Source organism: Haliotis rubra, unplaced genomic scaffold (assembly GCF_003918875.1).
Source record: "Haliotis rubra isolate DU_JTF1 unplaced genomic scaffold, ASM391887v1 Scf653, whole genome shotgun sequence".
In the NCBI taxonomy this organism is placed as follows: domain Eukaryota; kingdom Metazoa; phylum Mollusca; class Gastropoda; order Lepetellida; family Haliotidae; genus Haliotis; species Haliotis rubra.
In genome coordinates, this window is record NW_025767361.1 from 219,012 (window position 1) to 245,218 (window position 26,207).

The following is a 26,207-nucleotide window of genomic DNA, read 5'->3' on the forward strand; positions in this document are numbered from 1 at the left end:
TTTCTGAGAAATACTGAAGATAAACAAAATAGTTTCTAATTTAATGCTTATTTTATTAATTTCTAAATCGCATAATTAGACCTTCCCATCCATAGGCGCCCCACTCTGATATATTTTTTTTTATAAGCATGACCTATATATATAAGATATAATTCTATATATAGGTCATGCTTATAAATACATTAGAGTCGGGTGCCTATGTTCCCATCTCATTGCAACCAGTGTCTATGGCAGCATGCAATGCCACGAGATGGCAACGGGTGTTTTACGAGCTGTTTACTTCCTTATTTGGTTAAAACGCACAGCTACGATTACTTAATTAGAAAACATGCGTCATTATCCATAACACGATTTGCGAAATCATTTGCTAAATATACGGTATTATCTATCCATTTTTAGGTTTGAGTCAAAGCTTCTTGTTAGCAATCCGGCAAAACCGTGACCTATGGCGAATTTCATTATGCTACTATCTAGTCGACTGCTGTTAATATCATGTTGTGTTTACAGTACTTCATTCGACTTAGCTTTATTTTGGTGATGGGCAGTTAAAAAGACATCAAGTGTTAATTTACTTGGTTTCCTTAATTGCAGTGTGTGTCATGTAATTCCTATTCAACTGTATTAACGAATGAATTTAAACTGACAATTGGAAAGAAAATGAGAACAATATTAACAATACATATCAAGATAAAATAATTTGAATAGAGTAGGTGAATAGTAAGACAAGACAGGTGATGTTTTGTCAGAAGGTCTTCAGAATGTATAGTTTTTGTTTGGCATTACTTTAACCACACATATAAATGACAGTCCGGTGTGAAATGCATAACGGGTGGGTGTGGGTGTGGGTGTGGGGTTATATGTGAGGCAAATGGTGAAATATGACACAGACCCACCATCAGTCAGTCCTTTTTAGGATTATTTAAAGTTTGTTAGGGTGAGTCCTATCTATTGAAGAAATGGTTCGACTGAAGTTGTTTATCAATGGAGTTAAGATATGTGAATAGTTGTAGGGAAATTAGTACTCACTTTGACCTATAAATTTATTCACTGTCCGCTTACGTACAAGATCATTTTGAACTGTTGTTTCCTTTGAATCGGTAGCTCGGGAGAGACTCTATTAATACGTTTTGTGCTAAATTATCTGTAGACAATGTGAATACTGTTTGTGTATGCGGAAAGAAACACTGCTGAGATAAATTATTCTGATGTCGCTTACATCATAGAGGGTCGTCGTATTTCCGCCATGCCGAATATATAAATTTTTAGTCTAATATCCCACTAAAAAACTGTCAAAATGTCGGGAAACGTGGGTATGGAAAATTTAATTCCTATTGTGAACAAACTGCAGGATGCGTTTGCTTTACTAGGAGTCCCAATTTCCCTGGATTTGCCTCAGATCGCCGTTGTTGGAAGTCAAAGTGCAGGAAAATCAAGTGTGCTTGAAAATTTTGTTGGCAGGTAAGAACTGTCACTTCCGTCTTCAAATAGTTATGTTTTGATAAAATTAGACTGTGATTTGCCATGTCATTTATTGTAGCTGTTAATTGTTCTTCCATTAGCCATAATATCACATCGTATACAATGTATGTTTATTTACATCATCTCTAGCATTTCAAATGGCGATCTTTACGAAGGGGCGTCTCCTTTGAAATCGATGTCGCAAGCCTTGTAAGACGCGCATACGCTTTCAGTGTCGGATACTATTTCAAGTTTGTCGTTGTTTATCATTTTGTCAGTGCTTCAATAATATCGCAAATATAACTCTGATTCTTTTAAAAGAAAACACTTTGTGGGTGTATATGGTTTGATCAGCTGCTAATGTTTGCTGTTCATTTTGAAGGCTTTGATATTAAACATTGTGTAACTATGGCACAAGACAAAAAATATGACACAATTTTTTCAGTAGCAGTTTGACAGCCCTCAATAACTACACCAAATTTAAAACAATATCTTCAGCATGACTGTCATTTTATGTCCAAGAAAAATCATCTTGCAAACGGAATATTGTTTTGCCTTTTTGTATAATCTGTACACAGAAGGGTAGAAACAAGTTTTTATCCAGAGTTAGTTTTCATGATATGCTACAGTGATTCTGTATACCAAATAGGACACTTGTGACCTGTCCTTCCACTGATAGTCTAAATCCAACATACTTGTGATTAGTCAAGTTTGACCACTGCAAGCTGCAAGAGGAGGATGATGTGACTGACTGTGATGGTGATTCAGCATTGTATCCTGTTTCGAGGACCAGGATAGGCTGATACTTTGAGTCTATATGCTCTAATTGTCTTTGTTGATTTAAGTATGTGTCAAAATCATTTCCATTTCCATGTGAAAATATTCAGGATACAGATAAGAGGAGGCACAAGTGACCCAGTTGTCTAAGGCATAATTCACCGTGTGACTTTGGCATGCCAGAAATCTATGATCATTGATTCACATCCACATTCGCCCCAATTTGTAGGACCGCCTCCGTGGTGTAGTGGTTAGAGTGTCCGCCCGGAGAGCGGAAGGTCGTGGGTTCGATCCCTGACCGCGTCATACCAAAAGACGTTAAAATATGGTACTTGTTGGTCCCTGCCTGGCGCTCGGCATTAATGGGTACAACAAGGACTGGTCGGCTCGGAGTCAGTATAATGAGTCAGAGTGGGGTATTCATGCTTCACTGCGGCATGGTATCTCAGTGGGCTAGTACTATAAAACCAGCTTAAGTCTGGGCTAGTACAAGCAGTCGCACCTACACATACACACGCATGCACATCGTCATATGAGCGAAATATTCTCAAGCACGACGTAAAACCCAATTTCACCTCACCTCACCCAATTTGTAGGTTTGTCCCTGCCATGCATGTGATTGTAAGTTACAATGAAAGGGGTAAATGTCTTAAGACCAACATCACTTTATGCTCTCCTGGAATTGAAAATAGCTTAATTTGCATGCCATGGCACAGTAAATATTGAAATGGCACGGATGAAATATTTTCAGTGTGTCCTATCGGCATGACTAAATTTATAAAAATGAGACTCATTTAATGGAAAATCTGATAAATTTGACGAACCCCAAAATTCAAAACCTACTTTAGCACCCTGTCAAATTGTTTATCTGTGGCATTCTCAGTCTCACAGCTTAACATGGGTGTGGCCATTTTTAATGCCAGAGCACATAACAGAAAATGTGGGTTTGTTTATGGGTCCAAGACAAATGAAACTCAACTATTCTTTCAGTCTTGATAGTATTTAAGAAATCCAGCTCTCAAATGTTTAGGTTTAAGTGATGATAACTGATCTATTAAACAATGAATTGAAATAAGGAAGAAAATTTCTATGGACTCCAAAATGTCATGTTTCTCCTAATAAAGAAGTTGACATCCGTAAAAATTCTTCCTTATTAGTATCGCTTTTAAATGCCATTCAAAGACCTGAATGAAGTGAAAAAACATATTTGTTGTGATGTTTTAAGTTTAATTGGATTGTCAAAAGGTATAGACATATAGGCATGCTTTTTTTCTTTAAAAGGCACATCTTAATTATCTGTCTGGTGCCCTATGGCACCCTTCAAAAAAATTGCATTTCCCTCTCAGCTTTCCTCTTCATTATGCTGACACTCGTTAATCCAACTTGAATACTGTTCATGCAGCATTGAACTCACTGAAGATAAGAAACAAGTTATGGCTATTAACAATGATAAACTTGTATTTGCTCAAGAAACTGGAACTGTAACTAACACAGATGAAAAAGACAGTTATTTGTACAGAAAATTTGATTTATGAGTTGTTTGTCAACCAATGTTCTGGTTCTAAATATTGGTCTTATCTTTTGTAAAATTTACAGTCGATTCTTATGTACTCAATCAGGAAATTTAATTTATGAGTTTTTTGTCAGCCAATGTTCTGTATCTAAATATTGGTCATATCTTTCGAAATCGTAAAATTTACAGTCGATTCTTATGTACTCAATCAGGCAAGGGCTGACATATTGTCAATGTCATTGTCATAAAAATATTAGCTATGTTAGTTACCTTGGTAACAGGAGAGGAGTTTTTGTTTCAAACATGTAACTTATCAGTTGGCTCAGCAGGTCTCCAGGAGACATTCACCAGACATGCTAAACTGTAAACACTTGTTTACAAACTATCTCTTTATCGTCATGTTTGAATTCTGTTAAATTGTGATAAGTGATTAAGATTTAGTCTGACAGTCAGATATGGAGGTAAATATTACCTTAACACCCGTATCTCTGTGACCGCCTCTGTGTTTACCATTGATACTCTGTGTGCGTGCGTGCGTGCGTGTGTGTGTGCATGTGTGCATGTGTATGTGTCATGTTTTATTTCAACTGTATAATATTATGTAATTTATTTTAATAATTTTATCCATCTCACTTACTTTAATGCTCTTTAAGTCTCCTATAGCCTTCTGGCAGCTTGTTCATGCACAGCTCTATGAATTTATGTATACATTATTTGTATGTACAAGATGAGACTAAAATAAACAAACAACTTTTACTATGTTCAGCAGTAGTTGAGCTTCATAATGAATGCTGATTGTGTGCTAACAGCATGATTGACAGCTATTAACACAGTGTGACTGGTGCTACCTGTTGATAACGAGCTTGCCTGACACCTCAGTAGCTGAAATGTATATCCTTCATGTCAGAGGATAGATCAAGAACATGATAAAATGACATTACCTTGCAATATAATACCACTTTCATATGGAATGAAATAATGAAAAGCTTGCATTTTAGTTATGTCCGTCTTTTTATCATGTTTGCAGTGTTCACTGAATCGTGTTTCAAAGGAACAGGACATTGGGTCCTGTAAGTTTCAGATGTCTGTCTGACCCATTGAAAATTCACAGGACCCATGGAATAAAATTAAACACACATTTCAGATTTAGCATTTCTTATAATTGGCACTGAAATTATAAATCAACATAAGATTTATTAACAGCAAACAAGTGTCACATGTCCCATATAACAACTTCTGTCAAAGTCATTGTGAAATATACAGTCAGACACTGGGGCCGGCGGGTTGTAGACTTCGATCGGACCGTTGGCAAATCTGCCGGATTTGTCAGAGGGTCAGACGCTATTCGTGAACACTGTGTTTGGTCGAAAGGACACAATTAACTCTTGTTTCCAATCATTATTATGAGATATGTGTTCCTTGGTTCATTAGTATAAGGACTGCTTGGTATCACGTATACACCAGTAGCTAAAAACCTTTTTCAAATGATACACATTACAATATTTTTTGTGTGTACCAAGTATAGGTGAAAAAATATGACATGTTTTGTGATTATCACTATGGTTTAAATTAAAATTTACACAGACTTTCATACACATCTGATGTTTCCCTTTGTAGTTCAAAACAGCTTACTTTACATTTTGTAAATTGTATAAATATGAAGGAAAGAATTCCTTATCAACCTAATTTTGAGATTGCTGTTATGATAACCAAAATATATTTTATTGTCCTTAGTATGTAGAAAAAAAGAATCTTTGTGTACAATGTTTCAGCTACCAATACATCACAATACATCAGTGTTCACAAATAGTGTCTGACCCTCTCACAAATCCGGCAGATTCGCCAACGGTCCGATAGAAGTCTACAATCCGCCGGCCCCAGTGTCTGACTGTATATTTTACAATGACTTTGACTGAAGTTGTTATATGTGACATGTGATACTTGTTTGCTGTTTATAAATCTTATGTTTGTTAATAATTTCAATGCCAATATAAGAAATATTAAATCTAAAATGTGTGTTTAATTTTATTCTATGGGTCCTGTGAATTTTCAATGGGTCAGGCAGACATCTGAATCTTACAGGACCGAAAGTCCTGTTACTTTGAAACACCATTCGTGAACACTGTACATATTGCAACATATATCAATACAATTCATTTACCAAAAACATACCTTGTCAGTATTATACCAATTCTCATGACTTTCATTGAGGTGTTAGACATGTAAAATATGGTTAGGCTTTTCCCTCAACATGTTGAAAGTATTTGAGTGTTTTGTGATGGTGTGTGGACTTGTGCATAGCATGCAGATCACAAATCAGGCAATGTCAGTCAACGTTGGGGCACGGAGAGTACTTGGATGGGTGACCGTGTTTGGCAGCTTGACTCCTGAGAGTTTCTAGGACTTCTGTCCTAACCCACAACGATGCACCAATGCGGTAACACCTTAGGCAAATTACTAAGATAAGATAAAATAAGATAAAGTTTATTGTCCCGTAAGGGAAATTTGTTTTGCATTCAAAGAGCCAATACAAGCATCTAACAGCAAATAATTTAAAGTATATATACACAATGCCAAGCTAATCAGAATATAATGTTGAATTATATCATAATCAAAGTTCATGATATAATAATCACTCGTGCCTCATCATAGATTTCACTATTACAATTTTGAAGGAAGATTTAGAAGTTTTATGCTGTATGGGACAAATGATTTTGAAGTTCTATTAGTTTTGTAAGACATAGTTTTTGAAACTGCGGCCAGAAGGCAGAAGTTCATAACATTCATTTAAAAAGTGTGATGGATCCAATTGAATGGCCAGATTTCTTCTTAAGTTTTGACTCATACTGAAAAGGTAGAAGTTCGAAATTGAAGCCGCAATTTTTTTTGGATATGTTTACAATTTTGTCAAGGCACACTGGATTGTTTGGTCCAGACTCGATTATTTACAGACCGCTGCCATATAGCTGGAATATTGGTGAGTGCGGCATAAAACTAAACTCACTCACTCACTCCAACAAATGAGCTAGAGCCAAGTTCAGAGAAGTAATGGAAAGGTCACATGGTTGCAAGACATGATGTATTTGGACCTCCACTTGTGGACACAACAAAGAAAATATTTACACTGTGTCAGGGACAGGTTGATGATTGTTTTCGTCACTTCATTAAGCTGAAGACATAAAACTTTTTTATGGGTAACGGTCGATATTCTTTGTAATTCGGTTTCAGGACTTCTGCATCAAGGTGTTCTTCAAGGTGTTGGCTTGTTATCCCCCGCAACTCGTTTTGCGGGGGGTATTAAAATGGACTCCGTCCGTGCGTCCGTCCGTCTGTCCGTGCACATTTGTCTTTTCCGGAGCAGAACTCTAAAACCGTTCAATATTTCTTCACCAAACTTTGCACATACATGGATCTGGTGGTGTACTGGTGCCTTTTGGTAGTTTTGGAATTCTGAATAAAATATTTTTGGCGTTTTCATGGCAACAAGTTCGACTTAGACTGAAATTGGTGGTAGTGCTCTTTTCCGGAGCAGAACTCTAAAACCGTTCAATATTTCTTCACCCAACTTGGCACATAGATACATCTGGTGGTGTACTGGTGCCTTTTGGTAGTTTTGGAAGTCTGAATAAAATATTTTTGACGTTTCCATGGCAAAAAGTTTGACTTAGCCTGAAATTGGTGGTAGTGCTCTTTTCCGGGTCAGAACTCTAAAACCGTTCAATGTTTCTTCACCCAACTTGGCACATAGATTGGTCTGATGGTGTACTGGTGCCTTTTGGTAGTTTGGGAATTCTGAATAATTTTTTTTTGGCATTTCCATGGCAACAAGTTTGACTGAAATTGGTGATAGTGCTCCTTTCTGGAGCAGAACTTTAAAAACCTTTCAATACTCTCCTTCCACTTTTCTATATTCACACCTAAATATTTGACATAATCATAACTTGTAGACATAATCATGAAGAGTATTTTGCCTTTGCGGGGGATATTGATGACTTTGTCTTCTTGTTTACAATGCTTTCAAGGTGTATCAATCTGTTGTTAGACATTGCCATTTTTAAATTGCTGAATAGAACTGGATTTAGTAGTTCAGATGCAGTTGGTTTCTTGGTCTGGAGAGGTAGCAGGAATATTGTTGAAATTATCATGATAAGTATCCGTTCAACATATCTCAGTGTCTACATATTGCAGTGTGTGGGTTAGAGGAGTTTTACGCCGCACTCAGCAATATTTCAGCTATATGGCGGTGGTCTGTAAATAATTGAGTCTGGACCAGACAATCCAGTGATCAACAGCATGAGCATCGATGTATACAATTGGGATACGATGACATGTGTCAACCAAGTCAGCAAGTTGACCTCCCGATCCGTTAGTCTTATGACAAGCATGGGTTACTGAAGACCAATTCTAACCCAGATCTTCACTGGTCTGCATATTGCAGAAACTAATTTGACAAATATTGCACAATTTGCAACAGAGTAAAACTATATTCACTCACTAAGAACCAAGAACAACTGATTTCCATTGCCTGCACTCTGTTCCATGTAACCATGGTAACCAAAACCATGATTATGTATTTAAGGGGAACACGATTCCTTGAAGTAGACTGGTGTGCTTGAATCACAACAATTATCATGCTAAATATTGAACTTTGACATTAGGATCACGGCAGGGATATCCTGATCTTCCTGTTTTAGTTCAAACATTGCGGAAAGATGATTGATCTTTTGAGATGAAAAGAAAATAATTCCCTTTCATATTATCTTATTAGATTACATTTAGAATGAATTGTGACTTTAATCTACAACTCATTTATCAGTATCATTGTGTTTCTGTCAAACCGGCATGAGACTGCCGTCAGTTTCTAGAGAGTAGAGCACCTGCCTGGAAAGAGAAAGGTCAGGGGTTTCGATTCGTGGTCATGTCATGATGTTAAAACATGGTACTTGTTGTCTCCCTGCCTGGATCTTGGCATTAGGGGTAGAAGAAGGATGATTTCAGAGTGCATGCAGTTTGTGAGAAAGCTGTCATGGAACTCACCACAGATAGCTAGTGTTTTGAATAATGCCTATCTGAGATATTTCAATTTTGGCGCAGTCTTAAGAAATTGCCGATAATAACAGTAATTTTCAAGCTTGATTGATGTTGATGATCATTGATCTGAAATGTGCGTGAATTACGGATCCCTTTAGCTTGAGTGACAGTTGTGTCAGTAATCAGCAAGATAGTAATCAGTAATCAGGACTTAATTGTTTGAACTGCGTTGTTGTTTATTATATGAATCTGTTTATGATTTGATAATTCAGGCTGTTCAGTTGTCGAGAACTGTTGTCTGTAATCAGGTAATTGTGATGTTTATTTATTATTATTATGATTATTGAGAAAAGATAGCCATAATACATTTGGGATTGATTTAACAAACAGCGTCTAAAATCCGAAATACGTATAACAGATAATGGTAATAATAGCAATGAAGATAATCATGATGATAATCAGATATAATGTGTGAGTGAGTGAGTGAGTGAGTGTTGTTGCTTAAGTTTGCAGTATTTTAGCAGTTTCAGTAAGTGGCATATTAATCTAACGCCACCAGTCCGGGTTGTAGACGCTGTTTGTTAAATCAATCCCAAATGTATTATGGCTATCTTTTCTCAATAATCATAATAATAATATATAGCATGTGGAACTATCAACTCCATGTATATTATCTGCCACACTTGACCACTTGATCCTTTTGGGAATTGGTTGGTTAAGATGGAGAATGTTCCTCACTGCTTCCAGGAAATGGTTTGTTGTCTTTTTTAGGAATTAGTCAATGTATTCGGTCAGCTTTCTTAAACATCATGATGAGGTTAACAGTTGCCATTTTTTGCAAGTTGTAGATCGCTCCTCTGAGGAAAAGGTTACAAACTTAGATGTGAATAAGATATTGTCGGCATGACACCGGTTTCATCATTAAGCTGCTAATTATGATGAACATTTTTCGGAGAGAGTGATGTATTTACAAAATGACCCCATGAAAATTCACCAGCCAAATGGGCCAGTGACTGTGGAGATTTACTGGCCCGATTGGATTTTTACTTGCCATGGGCTAGCGGGTGAGTTGCTATTTCGTACCCTGCTCCAGTCCACTGATTCTTGATCTTAGAAGAAACACAGGTGGTCTGGACATGTAGGCGTCACAATTTGCTATACAGAGTTGTGTACCTTGGCATTCCAGAAACCTACAACTGTGGGTTTGCCGGTTCATGCAGGTTTTACTTTCGCTCGCTCGCTCGCTCGTTACAAGTATGTTTTAGAACAATGAGAAGACCTTGAGTTTCCGGCTATCAGGCCAGTACAAACACCATCAGAGTCACGACTTTCACTGTACATCTTCCTGAGCTAATATATTTCCTGCACGGTCCAGATTTCTTTCAAAAGTGAAGTTTCATCTCAACAGGATGTGTAGCAAGTGCCAGAATCTCATCTGATGACTCCAGTTTCCTCCATACAAGGTTCTGTCAGGAGAATCCTGACCCCACTTTGACTTCCTGGTGTAGATGATGAATGTATTTTGAGCTGACCAGCCGTCAAGTTTCTTAAATTTCTGGCTACTATTTTTTTGCAGCCCTGATATCAGAAATTTCAGCCTTGGTCCTTTCAGAGCACAAATACAGTCGAGCACCGTTGTGTCGAACTCTGATAACTCGATATCTCGGTTATCTTGATATAACATCTCGGTCCCGGCAAAATCCTTTATAATTTATCACTATTCAAGCTCTTTTAACTCGATACGGAGTCTCAATATTTCAGATATCTCGATATAATTTCATGGTCCAACAAGCAAAATTATCCTTTTAACTCAATATTTACAAAGCAACTCGATATTCACCTACCTTTCATGGGCAAGTATCCCTCTGAACTGAGGTTGTTTCCACGCGTTTACACACGGTGCGGCATGAATCAAAGGGATTCGGTAATGTAAACTAATTAGGGTTAATTGAGTTGAAGGTGTCACTTGTTTGTTATTATCCCCCGCAACGCGTTTTGCGGGGGGTATTAAAATGGACTCCATCCGTGCGTGCGTCTGTTCGTCCGTGCACATCGTCTTTTCAGAGCAGAACTCTAAAACTGTTCACTATTTCTTCACCAAACTTGGCACATAGATAGATCTGGTGGTGTACTGGTGCCTTTTGGTAGTTTTGGAATTCTGAATAAAATATTTTTGGCATTTCCATGGCAACAAGTTTGACTTAGCCTGAAATTGGTGATAGTGCTCCTTTCTGGAGCAGAACTTTACAAACTTTTCAATACTCTCCTTCCACTTTTCTATATACACACCTAAATATTTGACATAATCATAACTCGTAGACATAATCATGAAGAGTATTGTGCCATTGCGGGGATATTGATGACTTTGTCTTCTTGTTTAATTTGTATTAATTACGAAGGAATTAGTTAGGAAGTACTCACTGTTACGACTAAACCTTACTGATAACGGATTATAGTTTCGAAATCAAAACATCCTGAGAATCCAATTAGAGTTTTGTGTAATCGCAGTTGAAGCGACGAATCGTTCACAAGATTTGTGGAATCGAGATGGAGGGTGAGATGAGGTATCATTCAAGATGGTCACTAACATGAGCTGTAACGTGTTTGACTGCGACTGTGAGTAAACATGTATGTACAAATATATATACATGAAATCTACTTTTGTTTTGTTTTCTTTCATAGTGATATGTGATGATATGTCCTGGTTGGGATGTCTCCGAAAGTTCGGATAACTTCGATATTTTTCTTGGTCCCATGAATGCTCGAGACAACGATGCTCGACTGTATACCTTCAGTGGCTCATAATTTTGAGTTTAGGTGTATAATATATCCACAGTATAAGGCTTGTATTAGTTACATTCAGAACTGATGAATTAAGTTCATTTTCCAGATACAGGAATCAGATGTGTTTGTCAGAATGGTTTGCTTATTACAGAGGAGGCGGAAGCCGCATTTTTTCTGAGTAGAAAATCCCTTGGAGGTATTGTGAAATTTTGAAGAGGTTTTGTATCAGAACAGAATGTCTGGTTTTAATCATGTTAATCAGGTGTACCACTTCATTTCACCGACCAACCTGTTTCTCTTCTAAACCACAACCCCTGACCAACCAACCTGTTTCTCTTCAACACCACCCTCAGTTCACCCCCCCCTACTGTTTCACTTCAACACCACCCTCTGTGCCATCCCCTCCTTCACACCACCCTCTGTGACCTTCAACACCACCCTCTGTGACCTTCAACACCAGCCTCAGTTCTATCCCCCTGACCCGTTTCACTTCAACACCACCCTCAGTTCACCCACCCCCACCCCAAATCCTGTTTCACTTCAACACCACCCTCATTTCCACCCCCTGCCCCGTTTCACTTCAACACCACTCTTAGGTCCATCTCCTCCTTCACCATGTTCACACACCCTCTGTGACCTTCAACACCACCCTCATTTCTATCCCCTGACCCGTTTCCTTCAACACCACCCTCAGTTCACCTCCCACCCCGACCCCCTGCCCCGTTTCACTTCAACACCACCCTCAGTTCACCTCCCCAACCCCCACCCCCACCCCCTGCCCCTGTTTCACTTCAACACCACCCTCATTTCCACCCCCTGCCCCGTTTCACTTCAACACCACTCTTGGTCCATCCCTTCCTTCACACCACCCTCTGTGACCTTCAACAACAAATGAAATGTAAACTAATTAGGGTAATTGAGTTGAAGGTGTCACTTGTTTGTTATACATCCCCATAACAGCGTTTATGGCGGGGGTATTAAAATGGACTCCATCCGTGCGGCGCCGCCTGTTCGTCCGCGCACATTGTCTTTTCCAGAGCAGAACTCTAAAACTGTTCACTATTTCTTCACCAAACTTGGCACATAGATAGATCTGGTGGTGTACTGGTGCCTTTGGTAGTTTTGGAATTCTGAATAAAATATTTTGGCATTTCCATGGCAACAAGTTTGACTTAGCCTGAAATTGGTGATAGTGCTCCTTCTGAGCAGAACTTTTACAAACTTTCAATACTCTCCTTCCACTTTTCTATATACACACCTAAATATTTGACATAATCATAACTCGTAGACATAATCATGAAGAGTATTGTGCCATTGCAGGGGATATTGATGACTTTGTCTTCTTGTTTAATTTGTATTAATTACGAAGGAATTAGTTAGGAAGTACTCACTGTTACGACTAAACCTTACTGATAACGGATTATAGTTTCGAAATCAAAACATCCTGAGAATCCAATGAGAGTTTTGTGTAATCGCAGTTGAGAACGGCAGATGCGTTCACAAGATTTGTGGAATCGAGAGATGGAGGGTGAGATGAGGTATCATTCAAGATGGTCACTAACATGAGCTGTAACGTGTTTGACTGCGACTGTGAGTAAACATGTATGTACAAATATATATACATGAAATCTACTTTTTGTTTTGTTTTCTTTCATAGTGATATGTGATGATATGCCCTGGTCGGATGTCTCGAAAGTTCGGATAACTGGATATTTTTTCTTGGTCCCATGAATATCGAGACAACGGTGCTCGACTGTATACCTTCAGTGGCTCATAATTTTGAGTTTAGGTGTATAATATATCCACAGTATAAGGCTTGTATTAGTTACATTCAGAACTGATGAATTAAGTTCATTTTCCAGATACAGGAATCAGATGTGTTTGTCAGAATGGTTTGCTTATTACAGAGGAGGCGGAAGCCGCATTTTTTCTGAGTAGAAAATCCCTTGGAGGTATTGTGAAATTTTGAAGAGGTTTTGTATCAGAACAGAATGTCTGGTTTTAATCATGTTAATCAGGTGTACCACTTCATTTCACTGACCAACCTGTTTCTCTTCCCGCTTCACCACAACCCCTGACCAACCAACCTGTTTCTCTTCAACACCACCCTCAGTTCACCCCCTACTGTTTCACTTCAACACCACCCTCTGTGCCATCCCCTTCCTTCACACCACCCTCTGTGACCTTCAACACCACCCTCAGTTCCACCTTCAACTCCACCCTCAGTTCCACCCCCTCCCCGTTCCACTTCAACACCACCACCCTCGCTTCCACCCCCTCCTTCAACACCACCCCTCATTTCCACCCCCTGCCCCCTCGCTTCACTTCTTTCAACACCACCCTCAGTTCCACCCCCCTCCTTCAACACCACCCTCATTTCCACCCACCTGCCCCCGTTTCACTTCAACACCACCCTCATTTCCACCCCCCCCTGCCCCTGCTTCACTACTTCAACACCACCCTCTATTTCCACCCCCTGCCCCCTGCTTCACTTCAACACCACCCTCAGTTCCACCCTGCCTGCCCCCTGCTTTCACTTCAATACCACCCTCAGTTCCATCCCTTCCTTCACACCACCCTCTGTGACCTTTCAACACCACCACCTCTGTTCCACCCCCCTCCTTCAACACCACCCTCAGTTCCACCCCTCCTGCCCCCTCGCTTTCACTTCAACACCACCCCTCAGTTCCACCCTCCTTCAACACCACCCTCATTTCCACCCCCTGCCCCGCTTTCACTTCCTTCAACACCACCCTCAGTTCCCACCCCTCCTTCAACACCACCCCTCATTTCCACCCCCCTGCCCCCCGCTTCACTTCAACACCACCCTCATTTCCACCCCCTGCCCCGTTTCACTTCAACACCACCCTCATTTCCACCCCCTGCCCCTGCTTCACTTCAACACCACCTCAGGTCCATCTCCTCCTTCACCACCCTGTTTCACACCACCCTCTGTGACCTTCAACACCACCCTCATTTCCCTATCCCCTCCTTCAACACTCACCCTCATTTCCACCCGCCCCTCGCTTCAACACCACCCCTCAGTTCCACCTCCTTCAACACCACCTTCTATTTCCACCCCTGCCCCTGCTTCCCTCTCAACACAGTCATTTCCACCCCTGCCCCCACGCTCACTTCAACACCACCCTCAGTTCCACCCCTCCTTCAACACCACCCTCATTTCCACCCCCTGCCCCCGCTTCACTTCAACACCACCCTCATTTCCACCCCTGCCCCCCCGCTTTCACTTCAACACCACCCTCAGTTCCATCCCTTCCTTCACACCACCCCTCTGTGACCTTCAACACCACCCTCTGTGACCATCAACACCACCCTCAGTTCCACCCCTCCTTCAACACCACCCTCATTTCCACCCCCTGCCCCCGTTTCACTTCAACACCACCCTCAGTTCCACCCCCCCTTCAACACCACCCTCATTTCCACCCCCTGCCCCCTCGCTTTCACTTCAACACCACCCCTCAGTTCCACCCTCCTTTCAACACCACCCTCATTTCCACCCCCCTGCCCCCGTTTCACTTCAACACCACTCTCAGTTCCATCCCTTCCTTCACACCACCCTCTGTGACCTTCAACAACAAATGAAATGTAAACATTCACCATTGAAGTCTGCGCCTGCTTCAAGGTGCTATTGATTTCTTGACATATCCAGTGTTTTCCCGTTTGGACACGACCCTCGATGCCGATCCAGCCGTTCCTCTATCACGTCTATTGATCTCATTATGAAGTCCCAGATTTCAGTGTTGTGTCCGAGATTCCAGGAGGGTATTTGTGGCTGTCCCACACGGAGGGGGCTAATACTTAGAATTAATTGCAGGCTTTTCAAGTCCTTTTCAGTGGACTCAGAATAGCTGTGATCATCCTTGGAATTGGGTGTTTATAGCTGAGGATCATGACTTCATATAAACATGGGATTTTCTTGGGATGCTGCCTTTAGCCTCCCATAGAGCCTCCCGTACAGCCTCCCATCCAGCCTCCCGTTCAGCTGCATACGGGACATCAGTTCTGTTAACTTTGGTCAAAACTGAAAATCAATAACCCAAATGTCGCAATTCATGTTTTTAAAAAAAAGATAATTAATTAATGACTTTGTAGATATGACTTGTATTTCACTGATAACATGAATAATAAAAAAAAGATCTTTAAAACAAATGTTAAAATATTCTTGAAATTACAAAAGCACTTAGTGATAAATCCCAATTTTGAAATATTTGTTGTTTCAAATCTAAAATCTGCCAATGTGGGCAATGACACTTTATTTTATAAATCCAGATATTGACTGTTTATTGGAGTTTGTCCCCACCACTGTTGTCTATTCACATTCTATGAAAGACTATGTTTAGAAGCTTTTAACAGTTAAAGTTAAAGGACCCGTGAAGATCTGTGTTAGAATTCATCTTCAATAACCCATGCTTGTCATAAGAGGCGACTAACGGGATCGGGTGGTCAGACTCGCTGACTTGGTTGACACATGTCATAGTATCCCAATTTCGTAGATCGATGTTCATGATATTGATCACTGGATTGTCTGGACTCTATTATTTACAGACTGTCGCCATATAGCTGGAATATTTCAGAGTGCGGCGCAAAACTAAACTCGCTCACTCACTAGGTAAAGCAGTCAAGTTGGCCATAGAATACATTTTATCAAGCTCAGAAGGAAGTCTGGACTCTAAACATTGTTTAGTAAGTAGGTGTGGGACAGTAGCAGTAATGACCTAGTTTGAAATGACTAATTACCGCATGCTGTGTGTCTGGTCGCTAATCTCATTAATCAGCGACGGTAGCCTTGTGTGACCTTCAAGTAAATGTTATTGGGTGCTACAAGTGATTGGCGTGTTCATTGGTCAGTTGAGTGAACAGACATCCTCGCCTTGATGCTAAGAGATGAGGCGGAGAGATGGTATTTGTCATCAGCTGGACCATGATTAGGGCTGTGAGGATTTAAAGATACTTACGATGTATCCGAGCTTACAGTCCGTTTGAGTCAGAAACGGACCGATGAATTGCAAATTTTATCATTGTACAAAATTGCCACATAAATATAAATAGCACACATTTTTCTCATTTACTAATACCCAACAGCTTTCTTATATATGAAAATTTTCTGGACTCCACCAAAAAGTTTTTTAACAAACAATCATTAAAATATTGACACAGTTCACTATTTCTTACGAGGGAGGAGTGCAGAGAAAGGGACAGCCAGGTGTTAGAGAAGCACGTGCACAAGTGCCGACAAAGTTATTGATTCATTAACCTGTGCTGTGCCGTCTCCATCCTTTCTCGCACACCTGGCTGTCCCTTTCTCTGCACTCCTCCCTCGTAACAAATAGTGAACTGTGTCAATATTTTAATGATAGTTTGTTAAACAACTTTTTTATTTTTAGGACATACATTCTGCAAAAAACTCACAGAGTTGGTCTGATGTTTTGATTATGATCAGCGTTTCATTGAGTATTTTATGTTTATTAGTTTTCGAGTTAGATTGCAATTCATCGGTCCGCTTTTGAGCCAAACGGACTTTTGGTACAGAGCTACTTGAATCGTTAGTTGGTGAGATCCTGGTACATAAAGGTTACATGGAATGATGGAAATGATTACTATATTGATGGAGGTAGCACAGCACCGTCTGTAACCATGGCATCCCAATAAGCTGTGATGATAATGGTGGACAGATACAATAAATCAAGAGCATTTCAGTTGTATTACAATGATATCATCATTTCTGTTTGTTGCGTATCATGATATCAGTGGTGTTGTCATCCTTATTGCAAGGGCGGAGGGGTGGACTAGTGGTTATAGCTTTCGCTCATCACGCCGAAGACCTGGGTTCGATTCCCCACATGGGTACATTGTGTGAAGCCCCGCTGTGATATTGCTGGAATATTGCTAAAAGGGGCATAAAACCAATCACTCACTCACCCTAATCACGATATTGAGAGATATCAGACTACACTTGTCCGTAATCCTGTAATAATTTTTCCCTTTAGCATTGTATTTGGTCGCAAACTGATTCTGTCATTGTATCCATAGCAGACCAAAAAACAAGTAAACAAATGATAACTCTTTGGTATAAATGTGGATATTCTCTATATTCTAGAATTCCCAGTACCTGTAAATATATCATGTATTAATGATAACTAATTTTATGGTTTGTGGAGAAAACGTGTATTTCATTGAGCACAGAACCAATAGATCTGTAGTAGTTTTGATAGTTAGTTTTACACTATTACATGAAGAAATTTAGAACCTAAACATGCTTAAGAAGTCCTAATTTGGAACAAGATAAATTTTTTTTTTCATTTGGCCTGTCCTGCATCTTGATACTTCAAAGTCAAGGTCCTTTTTCAAAACCTTTAACTTAGAATAGAATATGTACAAAACAATGGCAGAAAACCTGAAGGTCCCCAGATTGTGCTTTTCATTTTGACCCGTTTTAGATAACATTGCAGAGCTGAATGGAATCTGCATATAAGCGTAAAATACACAAATTAAGTCACCATAAGATAGTTAATTTTGATTTCATCCACATGCATGTGAATAATAACTCAATAGTAGAACAACACTACAATATTACCCAATACAGACATGTCTACACTTCTGTCAGATCTTTTATCACTGACATTATGCTGGCACCTGTCTACATGAACTCTACTGCAGTGTATGATGCACAGATGTGCACCTCTCTATTACTGTAACTATGACCTGTATCACTGTGATGAGCTTTGGTGACATGTGACTCATAAGGGGCAGTTCATCAACACAGGCTTTACGCCGCTTTTAGTATTCCAGAAGCTAGAAGCTACCTGAGACAGTAGAGTTATTTGTTGAAAAAATCTTATTGTTTTACAAAACTCGATAGACAAGAGATACAATTTTATGAAATAAATTGGAAAACTCTCAATGCACAATGGAAATAACATGTAAATAAATACTCAATAGGTAAAAGTATCATCTGGAGCCAAGTAGATACATATATATTACTGGAAAAATCGTTAAGAAAGATTAAAACTATTGGGATACAGTTACGCCGACAATCAGCTGAGACTGATTAGAACCTGACAGTCTGGTCCTGATTAGCTCTAGGAACATGGAGGACAGCAGTATGGACTGGGGACCTGTTGTGACCTGAACATGGAGGACAGTGTGGGACCTGAAGTAAGTGAGTGAGTGAGTTTAGTTTTATGCCACACTCAGCAATATTCCAGCTATATGGCGTCGGCCTGTAAATAATTGAGTCTGGACCAGACAATCCAGTGATCAACAGCATGAGCATCTATCTATGCAATTTATTCAACTTAGGATAAAAGTTGTTTACAAATGATCATAGTATCAAATCGCTATTATTGGTTTGTATTACAGGACAAGAAGGGTTGGTTTCTATGGTAGTCTAAGTTAACGCTCATCACGCACTGCACGTGAATTAATTTCACTGTTCCAACTACTGCGCATACCTCCTTGTAATACAAACCAATATTAAATAGTGATTTGAAGTTATGATCGTTTGTTAAAAGGAGGGGTGGGTTTCGTTTCCGGAGCATAACTCAAGAACCATTGAATATTTTTCAACAAAACTTGGTAGATATATCAAACAGAACCTTAAGTGGTGCCTTTTGCTATTTGCAGATTTTTGGCATTTTTATTTTTCCTGGTTTCCATGGAAACGATTCGGACTTAGTCCCAAAAGGGAGGGGTGGGCTTCGTTTCAGGAGCACAACTCGAAAACTTCTTAATATCTTAAAAAAAAAAGTCAAGCTGGACTTTAAGTAACTGTCAGATGATTTGTTCTTTCAAATATCTGGGGGCCGGGGGGATATGTCATCTTCTGATGACTCTTGTTTGTTAAAGGGAAATTCATCGGTATGTTTTCACTGCAAACAGACCCGTGAAGGTTCGGGTTAGAATATTGGCCTTCAGTAACCCATGCTTGTCGTAAGAGGCGAGTAACAGGATCGGGTCGTCAGGTTTGCTGACATGGTTGAGACACGTCATCGGTTCCCCATTGCGCAGATCGATGGCCATGTTGTTGATCACTAGATTGTCTGGTCCAAACTGGATTATTTACAGACCGCCACCATATAGCTGGAATATTGCTGAGTGCAGCGTAAAACTAAACTCACTCACTCAGTTCACTGCAAACAGACTATAACCCCACTTCTTGAACCTAATACCTAACCCCATTTCACCTCACCATGTTCACCACTCGAAAATATATATTTTTGTTATTTTTGAGCGAGTGAACAATGCTGAACGATACATCAGCAAATTTGCATCAATTCACAGAGATGATTTTATTCTAGGAAATATTGTTTGTGTAATTTTCACGTGATGCATGTGATAGTCTAATCCATGAGTTTGGGTAACTTGTTTGAGAGGCAGTTACAAGTTTGAGCAATAAGGAAGGATAACAACATATAGATGAACATTGTTCGAACCTACACCCGGAACATCTCTCTCACTGTAATACAGAAGTTGTTAATCCACATATTGTTAACCTCCCACGAGTTTGGGTGTTGACAAGTCTGGGACCATCGTCGGACAAAGTGTAATTCAAACCCACAGTAATATGTCGCTGGTGTTCCCAGAGGTTGCAACTTTCCAGTGACTTCGACTGTTGGTTTGGCAAAGGCCCGACCTTCTTATTAAGATCTTTCTCTTGAGAACCTCCTCTCACCCAGAAACTGTAACAGCCATCTTGTTCCAATTACAAGAGTATGCAAATGATTGCTTTACATCAGTTTCACACTTACATCATCGCCACTTGGTTGCTGAAGACGCACCTTTCTCGCATCATGATATTCAGTCATTGATCAGGGCTTCCAGACGGCAAGTGTTGTCCGTGTGGAGTATATTTGATCATAGATTGCTTCTTTTGGTTGGCAAGGTCTGTTATGATTACAGAAGCGGCCATAACGGGATGATGACTCGGTTTGAATTGCTAATGCATTTTGTGAAGGGAAATTATTTTGATATGAAGGGTATAATTTGAGGGAAGTATTTCGAAGTGGGTTAGATGCTGCACTTATCTGTCATGGTCGGGACTGGCTTGGAATTATAGGAAAGAAACGTTTTTGAATGTATTATGGTTCAAAAATGATGTTTATGTTTCTTGAGATGTATTTAAGGATTGTGGAATGTTTTTTTGTGATTTATGGAACGATAGCAGTTATATGTTGTATAAAATCGCGTTGCATTTCAAAACAAAATGTTCCTCAGATTAAATTTACAATAAATATTTTTCCAAGAATGTTTAATCAACACAAGCATGTTCACTTAGTCAAACTGGCACACTAAACAGAGAAAACTTACCAAAAGTCACCTCAAGTCGTGGCCATTTTGTCTTTTGGTGTGTCCAGTTTGACTTGTTTCCGCCCCACAGACCTATTCAGAAGGTCTCTCATTGTTGTGGCCACTGTTATGACAAAATTTCAGGATTATGAATACACAATGCCATTGGTCAAATGTAACAAATGTTATATTTGGGATTACACTTTCTCAGTAAAGTACAGATGTTACATTTGACCAGTTTCTAAATGGCATTGTGTAATCATAGCTTTTGGCCGTGGGAGCTGTGACAATTCACACTTATCAGAGGGGTACACAAAGTCCACAGTCTAGACTACCAGTTGTCCGACTTCCATTTTTGTGGAAGTCATGGTGGCTGAGCGGGTTAGGCGGCTGACTTTGTGTGCTGGCGATTAGGTGCCTGACTCTGAGGGTGTGGGTTCGACTCCTGATGGGACTCAACCCAAGAAAAGAACTAGCATCTCTATTTTACTGAGAAAATGTAATCCCCAAAATAACATAAGTTACAACTAACAATATACCCTGTATTTGTAGGACTAATGTGACCTGTACTCTGTTCCATTAAGTTTTATGGGTTGGTGTGTATGTGGTACAATATTATTGTGCATCCCTGGGGACAAAATATGTATTTTTGGTGTCCTTCCTGTAGGTGCAATGAGACGCACTTTGCCCCCTACTCCAGTACTTACCATGCGAAGTTGTGAGTAAGTGAGTGCATTTGTGGTTTAGCAATATCTTTTAGCAATATTCCAGCAATATCACGTCGGGGGACACAAGAAATGGGCTTCACACATTGTACTCGTGGGGAATCAAACCCGGGTCTTCAGTGTTACTAGCGAACGCTTTAACCACTAGGCTAACCCATCGCCCCTTAGTAACCAGGCTAAATAAAAAAAATGTTGTTCCAAGTACACGTCTTTAAAATTTAGGGTTGGTCGTTAGGATTTTCATGTTATTTTTTACATTTCTTTTAGAAGTAAATTGTTTATTCAATCAAGCTTGCGGCCATCATGGTGGCTTTCTCTATCAGAATGACCAATGTCCGTTGGTGCCAGGAAACAACAATGGTATCTGAAAGCATATTTTATCCATACCGCTTAAAAAAAATAGGGGCAGAATTCAAGAGCCGGTTGGGGAATCGGAACCACAATGGGTTTTTTTAGGCCCCATGCTGATTAACAAGTTAATATTAACACTTTCAACCAGTGAACACTGTCAATGTCAGGCACGTTATGACAGGTACATTTCTATGCCTTGATTACTGGCATTTTTGAAGTAGAAATTCCAAATTAATGGCTTCATTTTTAGGCCTCTTAAGTCCCACTTTGCATGGGGACACTCTTAGGACATGAAACCACATTGCAGTCGAGTGACCACATGGGGGACCCAGCAGATGTGGCTACAGCCAGTGATGTTTAATTCTATCCCAGTTTGATGAAGTGATTTTCACACTGAAACTCAGGGGAGCAATCTTTTAATGCTGATGACTTGTTAGATAAAGCATTGGTAGAATACATCTCAATGTGTAACTGTGAAATACTGTTCTCTGTCAGGATCCATCACTTCAACCGAAATACACGGTTACCATTGTTACGAGTGACTATCCTACTTTCCAGGGGCCCAGCAAGTGAAAGTTTGTGAATATTTTTAGATTGGTTTCTTTGCGGGGATGGTCGCTGAATCTTCGGGAAGATCCGGGTTAGAATTGGTCTTCAGCAACCCATGCTTGTTGTAAGTGACGACCAATGGGATAGGGTGGTCAGACTTGCTGAATTGGGTGATGCAGGTTTTGGTGTCCAAATTGTTGGTTATGGACTTAGTAAGGAGTTGACTGTGCTAATTGACAGGAGTTGACTGTGTTAATTGACAGGAGTTGACTGTGCTAATTGACAGGAGTTGACTGTGTTAATTGACAGGGTTGACTGTGTTAATTGACAGGAGTTGACTGTTCTAATTGTCAGGAGTTGACTTATGACTGTGCTAATTGACAGGAGTTGACTGCTAATTGACAGAGTTGACTGCTCTAATTGTCAGGAGTTGACTGTGTTAACTGACAGGAGTTGACTGTGCTAATTGACAGGAGTTGACTGCTAATTGACAGGAGTTGACTGTTCTAATTGTCAGGAGTTGACTGCTAATTGTCAGGAGTTGACTGTGACTGACTGCCTGCTTAATTGAGGAGTTGACTGTGCTAGGAGTTGACTGTTCTAATTGACAGGAGTTGACTGACTGTGCTTGTCATTGACAGGAGTTGACTGTTCTAATTGTCAGGAGTTGACTGTTCTAATTGTCAGGAGTTGACTGTTCTAATTGTCAGGAGTTGACTGTTCTAATTGACAGGAGTTGACTGTTCTAATTGTCAGGAGTTGACTGTTCTAATTGACAGGAGTTGACTGTTCTAATTGACAGGAGTTGACTGTGCTAATTAATTGACAGGAGTTGACTGTGCTAGGGAGTTGACTGTTCTCTAATTGAGGGAGTTGACTGTGCTAATTGACAGGAGTGACTGTTGACTGTGCTAATTGTCAGGAGTTGAGTTGTGCTAATTGTCACAGTTGAGCTAATTGACTGTGCTAATTGTCAGGAGTTGACTGTTCTAATTGTCAGGAGTTGACTGTTGACTGTGCTAATTGACAGGAGTTGACTGTTCTAATTGTCAGGAGTTGACTGTTGACTGTGCTAATTGACAGGAGTTGACTGTGCTAATTGACAGGAGTTGACTGCTAATTGTCAGGAGTTGACTGTTCTAATTGTCAGGAGTTGACTGTTCTAATTGTCAGGAGTTGACTGTTCTAATTGTCAGGAGTTGACTGTTCTAATTGACAGGAGTTGACTGTTCTAATTGACAGGAGTTGAGTTGACTGTGCTAATTGACAGGAGTTGACTGTGCTAATTGACAGGAGTTGACTGTGTTAATTGACAGGAGTTGACTGTTCTAATTGTCAGGAGTTGACTGCTAATTGTCAGGAGTTGACTGTTCTAATTGTCAGGAGTTGACTGTTCTAATTGTCAGGAGTTGACTGTTCTAATTGTCAGGAGTTGACTGTTCTAATTGAAAGGAGGAGTTGACTGTGCTAATTGACAGGAGTTGACTGTGCTAATTGACAGGAGTTGACTGTGTTAATTGACAGGAGTTGACTGTGCTAATTGACAGGAGTTGACTGTGCTAATTGACAGGAGTTGACTGTGTTAATTGACAGGAGTTGACTGTGTTAATTGACAGGAGTTGACTGTCTAATTGACATGAGTTGACTGTGCTAAGTGATGAGAGTTCACTGTGTTTGTCCGTCACATGATTGTCTGGTTCCATCTCAATTGTTCACTGGCCTAAAACTCAAATTCTGCACAGATGCAGCATTAAACTGTATACCAACATAATCAACAAGCCTTATGCAAAATAGATTTTGATTATTCCAGCAATATCACACATTGTACCCATCTGCTTAATCGAACCCAGGTCTTCTGTTTGATGAGCAAATGTTTTATCCACTGGGCTACCCTGATGCCCCTTAATCAGTTGTGGTAAGACTCGAGTGCATTCAAGATTTGGGAGTCTACAACATATTTGACTGAAAAATGTAACTCGTAACTTATAATGCACAAACGGTAAACATCCTTCCCTTTTATACCAATAATGCTGAATAAATATATTTATTTCTCAAATAAGTGAAGCAACATCAACAAACTTATGCTGAATAAGATGAAGTAAAATGAGCTCAAAAAAGAAAAATTGTTTTCGTTGAGGATTGGTAGTATGTTATGAAATCATAGAGCTCAGAAAAGTTTCCAACCTTTGAAGAAACATATGAAACAAACTTATCTTTTCCTATCAAAATCTTTATGGAAGTATCAAGAAGTGAGTAAAACAAATTCTTTTGAAAATTGATCCAGAGTTTCGTCTGTTGAAGTGGTAAAGGACGGTAGGAAATACTGGAATCCTGTTAAATGAATGGACCTGTTTGTGTCCCATGATAAAGTGGGACGCTGTTTCAACAAACAAATTGGAATTCTCATTTGATGAATTGAAGAACTTGCCTAGCGGCAGATAAACTTGGACAGAGTCTTCAGTATAGTGCCAGACATGGCAGGAGAATGAAAATTCTGTGATGCAGAAAAAGGTGGAAGAATTTTGGAGGAGATTATTGATTAGCTGACTGATTAACGTAAACACCCCCTGCATAGCAGAACCCACTTAGAAAATTAACACTGATGCTATAACCTACTTGAAAGAAACTACTGGCATAAATAAATAATCGTGGGGAATTTGTAAAGGGTTGCCAGTGATATTGTCAGTTCAAGGATTCACAGGATCTAATTGTCTGATTAGGGAGATTGAGAATGTTATGGCTGTACATATTGATTCTTTAGCAATTATTTTTGTGTCATTAAGTTCTTTTGTATGCATGGATTTATTAGTCATATTGACCAGAGTAAATAACGGGGGAGTTGACTGTGTTAACATAGAAATTGACTGTTAAGTAACAGAGGAGTTGACTGTGAACTAACAGAGAAATTGACTGTTATAGTGTTAACAGAGGAGTTGACTGTGAACTTACAGAGAAATTGACTGAACTAACAGAGAAATTGACTGTTATAGTGTTAAACAGAGGAGTTGACTGTGTGAACTTACAGAGAAATTGACAGAACTAACAGAGAAATTGACTGTTATAGTGTTATGTAACGGAGCGCTTGACTGTGTGAACTTACAGAGAAATTGACTGAACTAACAGAAATTGACTGTTATAGTGTTAAGACTGAACTGAACTAACAGAGAAATTGACTGTTATAGTGTTAAGTAACGGAGCTCTTGACTGTGTGAACTTACAGAGAAATTGACTGAACTAACAGAGAAATTGACTGTTATAGTGTTAAGTAACGAGCGCTTGACTGTGTGAACTTACAGAGAAATTGACTGAACTAACAGAGAAATTGACTGTTATAGTGTTAAGTAACGGAGCGCTTGACTGTGTGAACTTACAGAGAAATTGACTGAACTAACAGAGAAATTGACTGTTATAGTGTTAAGTAACGGAGCTCTTGACTGTGTGAACTTACAGAGAAATTGACTGAACTAACAGAGAAATTGACTGTTATAGTGTTAAGTAACGGACTGTGTGAACTTACAGAGAAATTGACTGAACTAACAGAGAAATTGACTGTTATAGTGTTAAGTAACATTGACTGTTATAGTGTTAAGTAACAGAGCTTGACTGTTATACTGTGAACTTACAGAGAAATTGACAGAACTAACAGAGAAATTGACTGTTATAGTGTTAAGTAACGGAGCGCTTGACTGTGTGAACTTACAGAGAAATTGACA

The 26,207-nt window shown here is 39.6% G+C and overlaps 1 protein-coding gene across 1 annotated transcript in view; it reads left to right on the forward strand.

Moving 5' to 3' along the window:
- Positions 1 to 1,053: 1,053 nt before the first annotated feature.
- LOC124257239 (dynamin-1-like) overlaps positions 1,054 to 26,207 on the forward strand; it is a 71,873-nt gene continuing 46,719 nt past the window's right edge. Inside the window, 1 exon segment of the mRNA XM_046691251.1 lies at positions 1,054 to 1,458. Within this exon segment, the coding sequence (XP_046547207.1) occupies positions 1,295 to 1,458 (164 nt within the window). The 5' untranslated portion in view covers positions 1,054 to 1,294.